Below are 16,144 nucleotides of genomic sequence, written 5' to 3'. Positions count from 1 at the left end.
TGCAGCGTGTTTTGGTGAAGAGCGCTGCGATACACATGGCAATTTATATTGCTCCCACACAAGTGTCACCTTGAGGTACGTGGCTTGGTTGTCATGAGATTCCCTTAAACAGATAACTGGCTTTTATTGCAGGTTCAATATATAGAGCCCCTGGTGAGCTGAAACCACAGGCTATTACGGAGAATAATAGATCTGAATTCATGAGACTGAGGTGAGGAAAGAACTAGCAGCATGTTTCTCAGGTTGCATTTAATGGTGTGAAGTGATTAATTTAAAATCCGTTCCAGGGAGAACTGTTTGTTCTCACTCCCTCTATCAGTGTAGAAGGCTTCAGGGGGAAGAGTCAGAAAAAGGGGTACTGGGGTCTCGTAACAAACCTAATTTTAGCTTTCTGTTCTGAAGTTTGATACTGCAGAGAGTGCAGACCCCATGTTATTATCAGGAAAAAAATTGGGAACTTGGATTTCTTTAAGAATTCATTTAAATGTGGGGGGAGGAGGAGAAAACCATCCCAGGGCTGTTTTAAATGACTAGTGGCTGTTGCCTTTGGGCATGCGTGTCTGTAACAGGAAAGTTTTAAGCCCAGAGATGTCTCACGATAGCTACCTGATCTCCAGATTTCTTACATCCGTTTTTGGGGCAGGGGGAGTATTTTATATGCAACTTGACTATTTTTAAATCAAGAAATGTGACTCTGGTCTTAAGGAGATCAAGCCAACAGATGAGCTGAAGAATGTGGCTTTTTTTTATTGGTGAGCGTCAGTTTTCTGTGCTGTCTGAAGTTACTTTGACAATTGTGTTGTCAAGATCCCTGTTGCTGGAAAAGTTATCTTTGGAAGACCCTTCCTGTGTGAAACTGCTCCAGCAGTTGAGCTTTGGTTCTTCAAAACCAAAAGTTTTTTGAGAAGGGAAACACCAAAAGTTTTTTGAGAAGGGAAACATCAACCTTAAAAAGCTGATCTGAGGTAAGCAGGCTAGTGATGTTTTCAAACATCCCAAAACAATAGCTGTAGTAGTTGAACCCTAGAATGGGTTTTGAAATGGTACAAACTTTTAAGCGCGTGGTTTGTTTGCTTTTGTTTGTTGGTTGGGTTTTTTGTTTGTTTGTTTTTCCCACGGAAGTGTGATGCCAAGCTTAGTCTGAGTTGTTTTCTCCGCTGCACAGGTTTCTTGAGGATCTCTGTGTCTGGTGCCTAGGTAGCAAACCTCTCTTTCCCTCCAGTAACCACTGCAATGTGGTTACGTAATCCAGTTGCAAATAAAGGCACAGCAGAAATTGAGGGTAGGGCCCGTTCGAAGAGAAATGGGATTTTATATTACACTAAATAACAGAAACTGCTCTACTTCAATAGTGTTATTCATTTTCATATTTAAGACATTTGAAGCCTAGATTTTCATCATGTGAATTAAACCGAGGAAAAAATTCAAGTCAGCAGGCACTGAAACCTCAGCCCATGCTGGGTAACTTGTCTGAGCTCATGGTGGCCTCTGTCTGAGGCCTGCAGTGAGCAGCATCTATTGCACTGACAATTGAAATTCCTGAGAGTCTTGTGGCAGTCCTGAGGGCTTCAGAGAGTTCAGCCCCTCCCAAAGCCTGAGGTTAGGCCCAGTGCCCATTTCTCATACAAGGCCCATTGCTTTTATTTTTTAGATCAGATGCTGCCCTACAGTTTACTCTGTTTCAGATAATCCATCCCCAGTCCAGATCTATCATCTTCTCAAGTTTCATGACCCTGAAAAGTAATTTGTTAGCACTCCCTGGTTTTGGCAGAATTGTCTTTTAGACCACCCACATTCTCTGCCAGGAATTGTCCTTGGAATGCAAGAGTGTGGCTTTGTTCATATACTGAACAGCACCAATATGCTGAGTCTGTTCATCAGTTTATCAGCAGTCTGTCTGTTTTGAAGAAACTCAGCAGTCTCTCCTGAAGTTTTCTTTCAGACTTCACCTCTTTGGTTTGCTTCAGTGCTATTAACTTGAATGCCGGTGGTGTTTTGTTGGCAACAGTCTGATCTCATAGCACAGTTGAATCTTTTATGGGTTTTGCAGGCAGATATGAGCTTTTCTTGTCTGTTCTCCAAGCTAGCTGGTTGTGAACTTGCTGAAAACAAGGAGATGTGCAAGGTGCTAAGCTGGAGCTAATGCACTTTGCTCTCCACAAAGTTCATTCATGTCTGTGTGGAGCGCAGGCAGAGCATGTTCAGGTCTGCCTGTGAAAGCCACAAACACACCCTTTAACGACTACATCACTCTGGATGAAGTCCTTGATTTTTGAGATGTTTGAAAGGGCTAAGTGCTTTGTACAAGCACCAAGACACAGAGAGGTAATTAGCTACAACAAAAACATATTTCCAGTAATATTTTGGACTTTAAACCTGTTGTATAAAACAAGGAGCCAGAAACAAGAATGAAACCAGTATCTAACTTTTCTTTCCTTATGAGATGATGCAGCTGACTTGCTACTTCTTTTTAGTGCCATTTCAATGACTAGATAATTTTTGAGCAAAGACAGAGTTAAAATGCTGACAGTGGGTGCTAGATGGAAAACCAGTGGAGGATGGAAAATTAATAGAGGAAAAAAATGGAAGCAGCTTCTCTTTCAAAATGGTTGTGTGGCAGTGTTGCATCTGGCAAAATTGCTTTTTTTGGAGAGAACACAACATTTGATGGCTTTTCCAGTTTGTTAATGGCAGACTTTCAAAGTACTAAAAGTAATGAGGTACAGCTTTCCATTAAAGAGGCAAAGTGAACTGATTGGCATACCTCTACGTCATGTATACTAACTCCCATAAAGTAAGTGTTTTCTCTAGATCTTGGCAAATTTGTGTCCAAAGAAGGGCAACGAAGCTGGTGAAGGGTCTAGAGCACAATTCTTATGAGGAGCAGCTGAGGGAGCTGGGGTTGTTTAGCCTGGAGAGGAGGCTGAGGGGAGACCTTATTGCTCTCTACAACTACCTGAAAGGAGGTTGTAGCAAGGCAGGGGTTGGTCTCTTCTCCCAGGTAACAAGCGATAGGACAAGAGGAAATGGCCTCAAGTTGCTCCAGGAAAGGTTTACATTGGATATTAGGAAAAACTTCTTCACTGAAAGGGTAGTCAGGCACTGGCACAGGCTGCCCCCGGGAAGTGGTTGAGTCTCCATCCCTGGAGGTATTTAAAAGACAGGTGGATGTGGTGCTTAGGGACATGGTTTAGTGATGGACTTGGCAGTGCTAGGTTAACTGTTGGACTTGATGGTCTTAAAGGTCTTTTCCAACCTAAACAATTCTATGATTTAGCCTAACTCAGAGTTGTCTTTGGTTGGTTGGTTGGTTGGTTTGTTTGTTTGTTTTGTCTTCATTGCTATTGGTGTTCCTCTAAGGAAGAACCGAAAGGAGGACTGAAAAAAGGGAAGAGAGCACTTTGTATAAGCACCGAAAGTCAGACTCTGTTGTCTCTTCACAGTGGTGGTAGTTTGTGGCAATGCCACCAATGCCAGCGTGTTTGTCTGGATTCTCAACAACATAGGTGCTCCAGGTGCTTGCTTAACATGTGGTACGCTGTGTCAGTTTTGTTAATGTCGCTTGTGCTTAAGGCTTTCTTTAACTGAATAACAGCCTAGCAATGATAGGACTAACGTTTACAAAATGTGACCTTTTGATGAAGCTGAAAGAAAAACTTGAAAGAGCATCAAATCCCTTCCAGAGCAGAGCCTTGCCTGGAAGAAAACAAGAGTAACTTCAGTCATTCTCTGCACCTGATAGAAGTGAAAAAGGGTGGAGGGGGGGATATTGCATTGCCATAGCAGGACCAGAGAGCACAGGAGGGGACTGTGTGCCAAGGCAATCTTAGATTCACTCTGAATCTTTCCTCCTTTTAACCCTTTCCAGAGTATGGTGGTAAGTGGAAACTGCTCCATTATTTTGCCCAGAACTTCTTTGCACCACTGCTGCCTGTGGCCTATGAAGACAAAGGCGTGTTGCACATTTACGGTGTCTCAGATCTTCATGTGGATCACAAGCTGACATTGAGGGTAAGTGACACCTCTCTCGCCACTCTTGTGTCCCTCCCGCAAAAAATGTGAGAAGCTGAAATGAGTATATCTTTGTACAGAGGAGCTTCAGTAAATCCATGCTCAAACACAACGAGGTGCAATTCTTGTCTTTAATCTCCTTAGGGGTGACACTATCCTTTATTATGGTGTTTTGTACTGCTTCACAGAACAAGAGCTTAATTGCCTTGCTTATAGCCTGTAGGTATAGGCCTGAAATTAAGTATTCTGTTGAAATCTTAAAAGGATTGGTGGTTAAATAGAACAAAGTATGAAAAACAGTACCTCACTACTTAACAAAATTGTTCCCTGGTTGTTAGAACTAGATTAACTGATAAAGAGGGAAAAAAGGATTGTATCATTGCTTGCCAGTACTCAAACTACACCACTTTAGGAAAAACAACTAGATTATTTTCTGAAATATCAACAGAACATCTAGGTGTACTTTAATTGCAAGGTCACCTATGCAATGTCACCATTTCACAATTGATGCCTTAACTGTTTTCTGATAATGCTATAGAAACTGATAGGATTTCTTAGGCAGTATTTCAGTTGCTGAGTTGTGCTGTAGAACAGTCTCGCTTTTCAATTTGTTACATTTTGTTGCTTTTAATCTTATGGCAACCAGATCCCAAATGAATTGAGGGGCCATTCTGCACTACGAGATACAATTCCTGATGTAAAGGGCATCCCATGTGAAAAGGCTGGGAAGGATGGAAAAATAGACCTAGAGACCTGGAATGACTCACTAGTCATTTGGAACTAGTAGTAAGAGTATGTCAATTCCTAGTTCCCGGCTCTGTCTGGTGGGCTGCCATGAATTTTCAGATTTATAAGGTTACTTATATATAGTACAGAAAATGGTTGCAATTTCTGGATAGTCAGTTCTTAGAGTAGGACTGCACTTCATGAAATAGTTTATTTCTAGTCTGAGTTCTTGTTAACAGGCTTAAATTCAGATTTTCTGATAATGTTAGAGAAGCATTGGCGGTAGAGTAGTTCCAATGAATACTGTATTTCACACTTCAAGAAAATTTGGAACTTAAGACTTTTGAAAGGAGTTAAGATCTGTTCCTGACTGCAGACCCCCGTTAAAGTAAAAAATAACCTAAAAGCGATGAAGAGATAGAATGCTGTAATTCTCATTAACTGCCTACCTTCCAAATTATGAGCTTTTTAATTTATTTTTTTTTTTTTTTAAGATAAGGGCACATTCATAATGCATGCATGATCTCTGGGAATGTATATTTTACTGTATTAATATAACTTCCGTAATCCCTTTTAAGATGATGCAGGTTGCTTCTGTTTATTGGTGACTGTGCAGAAGCTCTAGATTACCCAGTTGGGTTACATCAGATAACACTGAGCAATCCCAAGAAAATCCTTTGTTTGTCTTTTTTTAATCAGGGAAGGGAGGAAAAAGAGTCAACAGATTAGTCACTTACTAATTCCATTTCCCAGCACTCCCTTGGCAGGAATTGGCAACACCCTCCTCTCAAGGAGCCTGGAGAAAACAAAAAGCTTTGCAGATCAAGAACAACAACAGATCTAGACTGTCTGAAACTGACTTCTTGTTAGGCGTATATAATGAGCTAATTATTATGCCGTATTGATTGTTTAAATCTTTGTGGAGTTTTTTGCTAGGTGGAAATCAGCTGGTACTGTCAGGAGAACATCTCTTGCAATGAGCAATCCAAAACGTAGGATGCTGGGTTGTCTTCACAGATGTAGCTTTTCTTCTAAGCTTTGTGCTCTCTCAACATGCTCGATAGGTCATTGTGCATGCCTGGAGTTCTTTGGAGCCAGTATGCACCCTTGCCAAAGACGGTGTGACTGTTAAAGCACAAAGTGCTGTCCCCATTTACAAGGAGTCCATAAATGACTTGCTGGAAAGATGCAGAAACTGTACCAGGAGAAGCTGCGTTATTACTTTCTGCCTTGTGGGAAAAGGTGGGCTCCAGAGTCCTACGAACCATCACTTCCTTTCATCTCTAAAAGATGCTGTAGGATTGGAGAAGACCCAACTTAGTGTAAGCATCAAACATGCTAAATTACTCTATTTAGTTTTGCTAATCTTACTGTTTTGAGTTGTTTGCCTGCTACGCAGTGTCTGATTCCACTGAATGTTCTTTCTCCTTAGCTGTTGCAATTCTAGCTTCCATGCTGAATTCAAAATCAGATTTTTTTTTTTCTTCTGTGTCACCATATGCATATCTAAATAATGCTCGTGGCGTTTGGGGTTTTTTTGGTGTGTTTTTTGTTTGCATTTTGTTTTAAATAATGAAGTCTCAATTTCATTTGCTTTGACTGTCTTTCACCTGACTGCTGCAGCATTGCTCCTTTCATTCTCTTTGTCCCTAGATAGCAAATAGCATCATGGCAAGTGCTTTGGCTTGCAGACAGTACTGTATGTCAGTACTAGGTGATGCTAGTTAGCTTGAGTGTGGAGTCTGTTATTGTCAGCAGTATTTCCTCTCGAAGTGCTCAGGCTCTCAGATCAGTGTACCATTGCTAGCATGGAATATTGCACGCTCCTTTCCTCCTTCTGCAAATCCCTGCCCTCCAGCTAAGGGTTCTGATTTGCATAATAGCGATTATTTCTTAATATCTGGCAAGTGCATCAGTCTTCTGACCAGGCACAAAAAGCATCTGTGTTGTATAACGCTGTCATTTAGTCCATTTGCTCCTTTTCCCTAGATTTCTTCCACTCCTAGCAAGCGTGCTCTATATAGAGAGAGCAAGCATGCTGTGTGTGTGTGTGTGTGTGTGTGTGTGTGTACACACGTTTTGTGAAGCCTCACTTCTTAGCACGTAAATCTTATTGCAAAATTCTTGATCAGCAGATTGGCAGGATGGGGACCTGTGCGTTCTCACATTTGGCTTCTAAACTGCAGCTTTGCTCTTTAGAGCTAAACTAAACAAGGGGGGAATAGAGATCTTTAATCTCTTTGAATCTGGACCGGCATAATTGCTTTACAAAAAGAAAATGGGCCAGATTTCCCCCTCTTATCTCTTTCATGGCAGCATGGCCTGCCTCCTGAGTATACAAAGGAAAGAAATCAGCCTGGTTTTGTTTTATTTTATTTTTTTTTTTTTTAGCTGGTGGCACAATCTGGAGCCTGAGTCATGCTGGGTTTTTTTTGTGGATGACATCATCAGTAATAAAAGCTCTGTAACTGGAGCATCGTTGGGAAATTTCACTCCTTTTTCCCATGGCTGTGTTGTCTCCGCAGTACTAACTAATAAGGAAAGCTAGCAAGGATAAATGCAAAGTGGTTATTTTAAGAAAGTATGCAGCTGTGATTTAAAAAAAAAAAAAAATTCTGTTTTGTAAGAAGCTGGTGCTTCTATACATAGTTACTAATAAACTAACTAGACTTTCAAATACATTGCTAATCCAAGTGCTACTCTTCATAGCCTTGCTTTTAAAAACATGAAGACTTCAGCGTTTCTTCAGAAAACACAAAATATAAAGGATTTATGCTTTTTCTTAAATATGAATAGTGTTGTTTTTCTTGTAAGTGGGATGTGATTTCTGCACTTAACATAATTCGTCTGCTTTTTATATATAGTTAATTGGTATTTGAAAATGATGTAGCATATTTCATGATGGTGAATGGGGAGTGCTGCATCAAAATGCATCCTGGTTGTGCTTTTAAGCCTCTTGGAGATTAACTACTCATAGAACTTAATATAAAACATTATACCTTGTCCTGATATTTCACAACATAGCTGCCTTCTAAATGTAGTGTAAGGACTTAACTGCCATATTCCATCAAGATGAGATGACCTCCTGTGGTATTGTGATTTTTACCGTCTTTTGCTTCTGTTTGTTTCCACTGCTGATGTAATCGGAAAGGCCAGCTACTTTAGTAGTTGTGAATTTATAGGTTGAGTAAAGTGTGTTGGTGAAGGGACAAATCTCTTTCACTGCAGTAAGTATAGGATACCAGTACTAGGTACAAGTCAGATTACCGTTTATTTGGTTGTTTTCATAAGAAGATGGTAGAGTGATAACACTTCATGGCATTTTTCCACAATCTGTAGTATTCTGTAGGAAGGCTATAATAACATTGTCAGTTTTTGTGTGATTCTTACATATGAATCCTGGTGGTTTGACCTCTTGTTCCAGAAGAGATTTCCATAAGAGAATAGTAATTTTGATCAAATGTGATTGTTCAGTCTGCTTTACTGACATGCAGGTCTTTTCCAGTTTGGGTGCAACTGGGTTCTTGTTTAGGATGTATATTTTCATTTATTTATTTATTTCTCTTCCAGGCCTCTGTATCCCAACGAGATGACGTTTATATATTTGTGCTTCAGACCACTGGAATTGCTCCTTTTGTTTCTCTGGATGTAGGGAATATAAAAGGCAGATTTAGTGATAATGGTTTCCTCATGACCAAAAAGAAGAAAGTGGTTGTGTTTTATCCTTGGGAACCTACCAGTGTTGAAGAACTAGAAAAGTCGCTAACCTTGACCTCTCTGATGGATGTTGTCTGAGGATACTTTGTTTCCTTCTAGATAAGGGGTGAAACAGGAAGAGATAAAAATGAGAAGAATTTGATTAAAGTTGAAGTGACATATAATTTGAGCTGACTGGAGAACATACTGTCTATTCCTGTCGTGTGAATTTTAACTTCTGGTTCAATGTAAAGATACCAACAGCAAAGCTTGCATGTAATATACGTGGTACATTGAAAGTAAGGCTTCCTCAGGTCATGGGAAAAATACATCCCACGTATAAAACGGGAGGGGTGAGTTGGTGCAAGAGAGCTAGTCTGGGCTCTCTAGTTCACATGAGATGAATTACTGGCTTGTGAGCTCATCCTAACTAAGAGGCAACATAAATATACACCTCCAGACTATGGTTGTAAAAATCCGTTTTTTTTCCAGTTTCACTATGCTGTAAGTGGAAATTTATCTTAGGATAACAGCAAGGTCTGGTAGGGGCAAGGGGGAAGGGGCAGGGAGTGAAGCTGGGACCACCTCCACAGGTATGCCCCCACTTGGAGTGGTTTGATCCATCTACAGCCAAACTGGGAAAGCGCTACTCCTACCCTTTCAGATCTATGGCTGTCACTCCGTCAGGTGTCCTGCCTGCCTCCTGCAAGGCAGGCTTCCAAATAGACATGAAACCTGGATGGGGTAGTCAGACATCAGGCAGATCTCTTCCCCCTTCTGAAAGGGGAATTGAGTACAAGACTTGTTTTCTTCTCTCCTCTCATGCGTTGAGCAATAACCTTGAGCACTCTGCATCTAGCTTTGCCTCTTCCCAGAGGGCTGCAGGTGCAGTCACAAACCTTTTGCTGCTGCATGGGATCCTGCATAATGTGGCATAGTATGAGATATGCCTGGCCATGGGAGAAGGAACGGGGAGAAGAGTTGACCAAAAGTGCAAAGAGAAAGGAGGCAGTACAGAGGAGGAATGGTTGTGTGAGAGAACCACAGAGTTACAAGTGACTGCTTTTTCTCTAGTGGATGCGTAGTGCTGGGGCTGCTGTTCTTGCTCAGACATTGCTATGCAGCCATTCTCTTGCCTCCTGGTATTCTTCACTAGTGACCCTGTGCTCGACACTGATCTTTCTCTCTCTCCAGAGGAGGAGCTGGCTTAGCTTTGTTTATCAAGCAAATTGTGTCATAATTCTGTTTGGGTTTTTTTGGTGTGTGTGACTTTTAAAATACAGGCATCAACAAAGGAAAACCTCAACATCTTAATTTTGCTTCTTTGTGTGTGGGTTCCCCATAGAAGACACTATTGACTCATGATTAGATCTGGTGGCACGTGGAACTCCTTAGTCCATACAAAGTAATGGTGCTTCACCTTCTGTTTTGTTTCTGAGTAAGTTTTTAACGTGTTTAGGCTTCCCATAGAAATGTCATCTCACTTTGCCATCTGATACAAAGAAAATAAGCTTGCTTCAGCCTGGGGGGCTGCTGTAGCCTGTGGAGCTGACAGCCTGAGGGTTTGGCTGTCAGGAAATCCAGGCCACCGAGCTGTGCCGTGGGCAGGTTGCTAAACATTGGGCTTGGCTGTCAGGTGTGGTTTGAAATGCAGCTGGGATCTTGCTGGGGCTCCACAAGGATCCTCTCACAGTCCAAGCAAGTATTAATTTTCTTGCAAAGCACCTAGCAGAATCAGCACTTTACAGTAGAATTTGTTTGAACAAGCTCTACTGGTGATGTCCACCTTTGCAGTAAAAGCACCGCGTGGGTGATGCTTGCTGGTGGTGCTGAGGGTCTGGAGCACGTGTGGGGAGAGTGGCTGTGTGCTCCGTTGGTCAGTTAGAGAACTTGGAACAGGGGGGTGTTTTCTTGCAGCGATCACAGTTTTAATGGGCAAAGAGATGAGCATGTTGACTGATGCTCGGCGATCTCTGGTGCTTTTTGAATTGGGCGTTAACCAAAACTGACATACTCCTGAGGAAGAGGAAAAACTTAAAGACAGAAGGGAAATGATAAGTGGAAGTTGCTTACAAATGCTTTATTAGGTCACCAAAACAACTAACTGCAGTTGCATAGAAGGGCTTGTCTGGTTCAAAACTTGTCCTAGTTGAAAGAAAACATGAAAGCAATCAAAATATGTATGTGTATGTGCCAATGTTTATAGGGTATGTAATATAAATAGGGAAAATGATAGTCATGAATTAAACTTAACAGTTAGAAAATGCAGATATTGATAAAGGTATTTAAAAGTTATCCGAGATGCGTCCTGGGCCAACAATGCAAGAAAAATCCTTCAGTTTTTTCAGTATCCTGGAATCAAAGTGGAATCAAAGCAGCAATAGAGTCAATATAAGGTAAGGATGAAAAAATGTGGAGAAAATATGGAATAAACGTGATTAATAAATATTGCTGCAGTGTGTTAGGAAAAGGGCAGGTTGGGTGATGTCTTTCTCTTACATTGATGTAGAAATGTCTCTTCCACCAACATCTAGACAGAATTTCAAAATGGCACTTAATATTGTTAGATAAATAGAACTTTGACAGAATTACTTGCTTCCAAGACAATCAAGAGGACTACCTGAAAGGTCGATGATATTTGATTTTAGTGCATCTCGGAATATGAGTGAAGTTTCAGAGATGTAGAAAAGAGCTTTTGGATTGCTAGAAGCCATAAACCATGAATTTGGATAACTGTGACCTCATTTACCCTGTCACGAATTTTAGGCAAAACAATGAAAGAAATGATGTGGTCCATGATCAATAATTGATGAAGTGGCTATGCAACTAATGCTTATCAATACTGTTATGCAGAAGAGGATTCTTTTATAAAATGGGGATTTTTTTGCTGTTGCTTTCTGCAGTTACCAGATTAGCATAAAAAGGTTCAGAAAATTTTTAAATTATTGTTACTTTTGAAGGTCAGAAGCTCCCTAAAGAGTGGGTCCATTCTTTCTCACTGGAAAGCTTTAATTCAGCACTAGATGCTGTTATGGAAGATTAGCAATTGCTTAAGCCAAATGCTTGAGCTCAAACCAGAATTTAATGGGGGAGGTTCACTTCCATTATTGTCTTAATATCCTTAATATGTTCTTTTGGTTTCCTGGTGTTGTAGTAGGTATGTATTTATAGATGCTATTTTTTTGTCTCCCCTGTGCAGCAGTGGCTGTAACATGTATCTTGGTTAACCGTTTCCCCTTGGTACCATTGCATGCTGTTACTTGGTTACATTGTTCTGCCTTTGTCTCAGATCAGGGCAAAGGCAGGAATGCAGCAGTGAAGAGATCTTCAGTGTATCCATCGCTCCTATCGACACATCCATCTGTAGCCATCTGAGTGTTGTTGCAGCTACTGGGCAGCACCTGTATTGCCAGTTGTACCTGATGGGCTGGGGATCAGCAGCAGGAGCATTAGGAAGAGCATTTGGTAAGTGTCGTGGTGCTTGTCCTCAGTGTCATTAAAGGATCGGTGGCAAGGGTAGAGGGGAACAGCCTCATCAGTATTCTTTCAGGGTGCAGCCTCGCAATGTTTTATTCAAGGAATCACTGGATTTGCTTGTGCTGATGGCCTTAGTTTGCTTCTAGGCTCCCTCTGGGCTGTTGTCCACGGATGGCAAAAGCAGCCGTCAGAGTTCCCCTCAGCAGGAGCCATGACAAATACCCTTACAGAACAGAACTTGAGAGCAGGTTTTGGAAGAAAGCTGTATGGCATTGGCTAATTCATTGTCCTGAAACTGGTCTCCGGCAGAGATTTGGCTCTGAACCCGTTCAGGACCTGCAGAGACCATTTTGAGCTTTAGAGGACACCTCTTTGTTGGTACTTTCTGCCACGGAAGAAGACAGTCAACTTATTTCGCTCCAGTTTACTGGAGCACTTCCTTGGAAGCTTGTCCAAGTTCTTCTGCATCTTTTCCAGGAAAGAAGCATGTGAATGTATCTGAAGTTCCTCTCCAAGTAAGTGTTCATAGCTCTTTGCCAGTCTTTGTTGTTACCTGCTGTTTGCATACCTTGGGGCCTGGACAATTTTTCTGCCTTAGAGCCATGTCTGTCTTCAGTACTTTTACTTCTGTTAGTTCCCTTTTGTTTTTGAAGATGTGTAGCAGAGACCACTTCAGTGACCTGTAGCAGTGTCAGGTGCAGAGGAACAGGCCAGTGAGTTTCTTGTTCTCAGTAAAGGACAGTTCAGTTCTGTAGCTTACAAGCCAGCCTTTATGTTGTCAGAATTGCAGTTTTCTTTCTTACCCTCTGAGGGGTAAAGTTGAGTCATCCAGGAACTTGCGGCTTGAATGTTTAAGGACATGTTCCAGTCACAGAATCACGTTTATATAACTTTGCTTTCCAGTCAGGTGTTACAAGATAGCGAAATGAAAGCCCCAATTTAGTTTAATTAGGGTGGAAAAACAAAACTTAAGTGACCATACATGGTTCAGTATTGCTCTTCCTTTGTGTAGCTTTTTTACTTTCTGGCTGTTGAGGGGAATGGCTGTGGTAGACGGGACGTTACCCTTGTGTGTTAGAACCACTGGCCTGTGGATTGAGCCAGGCTCTGTGACCTGGTGGGGAGCTGGGTAATCCAGAACAGGAGCTCTAAGTAAGAATGAGCGCAGTCTGTCGAGCTGCCAGCCTGGTGGGGAAGCATGCTGTTGTCGGATGCAGGAGCTGGAAGTTTCAATCCTTTTTCATGGTCGTGAAAAATCAAAACCTTAAAAGGTTTAAAACTGTAAAAGAGCGATGGTATGAGCCAGCCCTCAGGTGTTTTCCTGTGAAAGAGAGCGGAAAGCTTGATCTTTTGTGAAGAGTTGTTCCATGGTACTGGTAGGACGGTAGGAAGCTGTGGTTGGGTTGCCCAGCCTGATCACTGGTGAGGAGCTGAGGACAGCAGAGGAGCTTCCATGAAGTAGCAGGCCCAGTGTTTAGGACAGTGGTGTGGTTTGTGTATCTAGCCATCTGCCACCCATCTGGAAGTGCTCTGGCCACAGATTTTGGGTTGTACTGTAGCTAAATGTAGAGTTTCTTCCCTGGGATCCTGAGGACAAGAAGATACTGAGGAGATTGCACATCTGAAAGAGAAGCGAGGCATTAGTCATGCTCCTGTCTTTCTGGCAAACATTGTTGTATTAGCTAGCCCAGAGGGCACGATACTACTCTGTGCGTGTGCACGTGTGCGTGTGTGTGCTGACTCAAATGGAATGTTGGCAAGTGCCGCTGCGGGCCACAGGTTAACCGATGTTAAGTCAGTCTCAAGTGTTTTTCCTTTGCAGTGTGTAATGAAGTCCACTGATCTGCTAGTGCTCTTCTGTATTGTGAAAATAGTAAGGGTAAATGGATGGCTGAAAAATTTCTATAGCAGTTGCTTTTAAATGAGTCCGTGGGGAAACCTCTACAGGCTTTGAATAATGTACGTACTACAGCCTAGCTCTAAGCGGGGCATCAGCTGCTTCATAACCCTGAATACAGAAAAGCAACTCCTAAGTAATGAACTTAAGCTGTCTTTTGCTTGTAGCTGCAGGAATCTTTTGAAGCCAGCCAAAGTTCGGACCGTGCCTTTGGCAATTACTCTGGAACTGCTCTACTGTAAGAGATGATCGTGTGCTCCGGAAGAGCCAAAAGCTGTGGCTGCTGGGTGAGTATTGACCATTGCACCCTGAGCTAACGAATGCACGCCACCATTTCTGTCACTTAGTTGGAGGGAGCGAGGAGAGTTGCTCTTTTTCCTTAAACATAGGTAAACAGCATTTCACTTTCCCAGAAAAGGGAGAAAAGACACTTCATACGCCACCCCACGCAGGCACGATTCTTATCCTTCCTGCAGTCCACAAAATCTCAGAATGCTGCCTAGAACTTCCCACTATCGCATTGATTTCCAAGTTTGTAAATACATCCCGACATGACATCAGAAACTTAGACCTGTGGCAGCCAATCTAGAATCAAGGGCAGCTTAACTTTCTGAATAATCCTTTTTACATCAAATGCAAAAAAAGATCCGTAGTGTTCTGTTGTCACAACTTACTTTTGCTGCGTTCCACAAGTTCCTGGTGTTTATTACTGCAGTACAGTAGTAAAATAATGTTGCAAGTTCCAATTACTGCAGGTGCAGATTAAGTTTAGAATTACTTCAGATTTTGATCGTCACTGTAATTAATCTAAAATTTAATTCTAAGCTTGACTGAGGATGCCCAAAGGTTACGCTTCTCTACCTTCCAGGAAAAAAAAGCTTAATTAGATAACCTTTTTTTATTTTAATATTGATCCATTTGAATATTGCAGGTGTTTCCAGATAAATCTGTGCAGTCGCTGTCAAAGCAACAGGAAGTGTCACTAGCACTCAGAAGGACAAACCCATGAAATCAGCTTTTAAGGATCAGTTTGAGGTTGGTGGTTGATGCTTTTTGACCATACATACCTCCAGCCTCAATGCTTTAATTGCTAATGCAAGTACACGCCAGGCTTCCCGCACTATGATGCGGTGCATTAGAAGAGCCTAGTCAGTACTTCTGCTCATCCTGCCACAGTGCAGAGATGCCCTGCTCTGAGTAAATAAGAGCTTGACAGCTTGCTGGGGAAATTTGCCTAAAACTTCTAATGGAAAAAATTTAACTCCAGAAACTCCGTTCTTGCTGTATCTTAAAAAATCCCCAACTTATTCCGGACTTTGAAGAACTTACTTAGTGAATAAGAACCCTTCTCAGTTTTGTTTCCTCAGTGGTAATACAAAATAGAACGGGGACAATACCCTGTGCCACAAGGTGTAGAGAGGTCCACATGCTGACTTACTGTGCTGAATGAGAACACAAGGCTGAGTTACACCATTACTACCCTCTTTTTAGCAGTTAAGTGAGAGAGGTTTCTCTCTGTAAGCAAGCCAGGTGTAGACAGGAGCTCTCAGGCAGTGAATTCCTGGGTTCCTGCAGGCCTGTTTTTTCATTTATTCCATGACACTTGTGAAATAGGAATGGCACTTCCTTTCTGGGCAAGATAAATCTGTGTCTGAAGTAAGCAGATACGATGATGAGGCACATACATAAATGTATCTTGACGGTTACCCGTTAGGAAGAACACATCTGCTTTAAATGTTTCTGTTAAGACTTGTCTGCATTGCTTACACTTTCTCCTGCTAAGCCTGGTTCCTCTGTATGCTGCCTTCATCCTCATACCTTCAAGGAGCCTGACCTTCTCCCGGGTGCCATCAGTACAAGAATCAGCATGCCCTGTACAGGATGACCACCTACTACTAAGAAAAAAGGTAAAGCAGAAAGAGTAAAGCTGTGTGTGTTAGCATTTTCTTTTACTTGAGCTGCTCGAGGTGAACACTAGGCTCTCCAGTAGGTCTGCTCTGCCAAAGGAGAACTATGTGAGAAGACACAAACGTCTCCTAGTAGATGTCGTGCCACTTTCTGTAGCGTGTCCTACCTCCTACTCTTGCCTAGTTATGACAAACTCTGTGGCATGTCTGCAACACACACTTAAGATGCTAAGGGTTAATGCAGATGGGAAAAGTTGTCCTATTCCGTGACTCGGCTGTAAAAATTTAGTGTTCCTGTTTGAATTAGTGAGGAAAAAAGGCAAAAAAAAAAAATTAGTGGGGGAAAAAAAAAAAAAGGGCAAAGCCTTTGTTAAATAGACTGAAACTGAGATGCTGCAAGGAGAGAAGCTGCCAGGCTGCCATTTAAAGC

General features: G+C 41.9%; 1 protein-coding gene across 14 annotated transcripts in view; it reads left to right on the top strand.

Moving 5' to 3' along the window:
* The window catches only part of MANBA (mannosidase beta), a 67,453-nt gene that overhangs the window by 47,663 nt on the left and 3,646 nt on the right, over positions 1 to 16,144 (top strand). For 7 of the 14 annotated variants that reach the window (XM_087736722.1, XM_087736726.1, XM_087736723.1 and 4 more), the window contains 3 exons: positions 3,869 to 4,011; positions 5,802 to 6,059; positions 8,308 to 8,894. In XM_087736722.1, coding sequence (XP_087592848.1) covers positions 3,869 to 4,011; positions 5,802 to 6,059; positions 8,308 to 8,532 — 626 coding nt within the window. In that variant the 3' untranslated portion in view covers positions 8,533 to 8,894. The other 7 variants (XR_015699717.1, XR_015699718.1, XM_087736720.1 and 4 more) reach the window with 7 other exon arrangements.

Source organism: Nipponia nippon, unplaced genomic scaffold (assembly GCF_047370975.1).
Source record: "Nipponia nippon isolate SJK-2023a ecotype South Korea unplaced genomic scaffold, ASM4737097v1 scaffold_6, whole genome shotgun sequence".
Taxonomy (NCBI): Eukaryota; Metazoa; Chordata; class Aves; order Pelecaniformes; family Threskiornithidae; genus Nipponia; species Nipponia nippon.
This window is presented reverse-complemented; position numbering and strand designations above follow the sequence as displayed.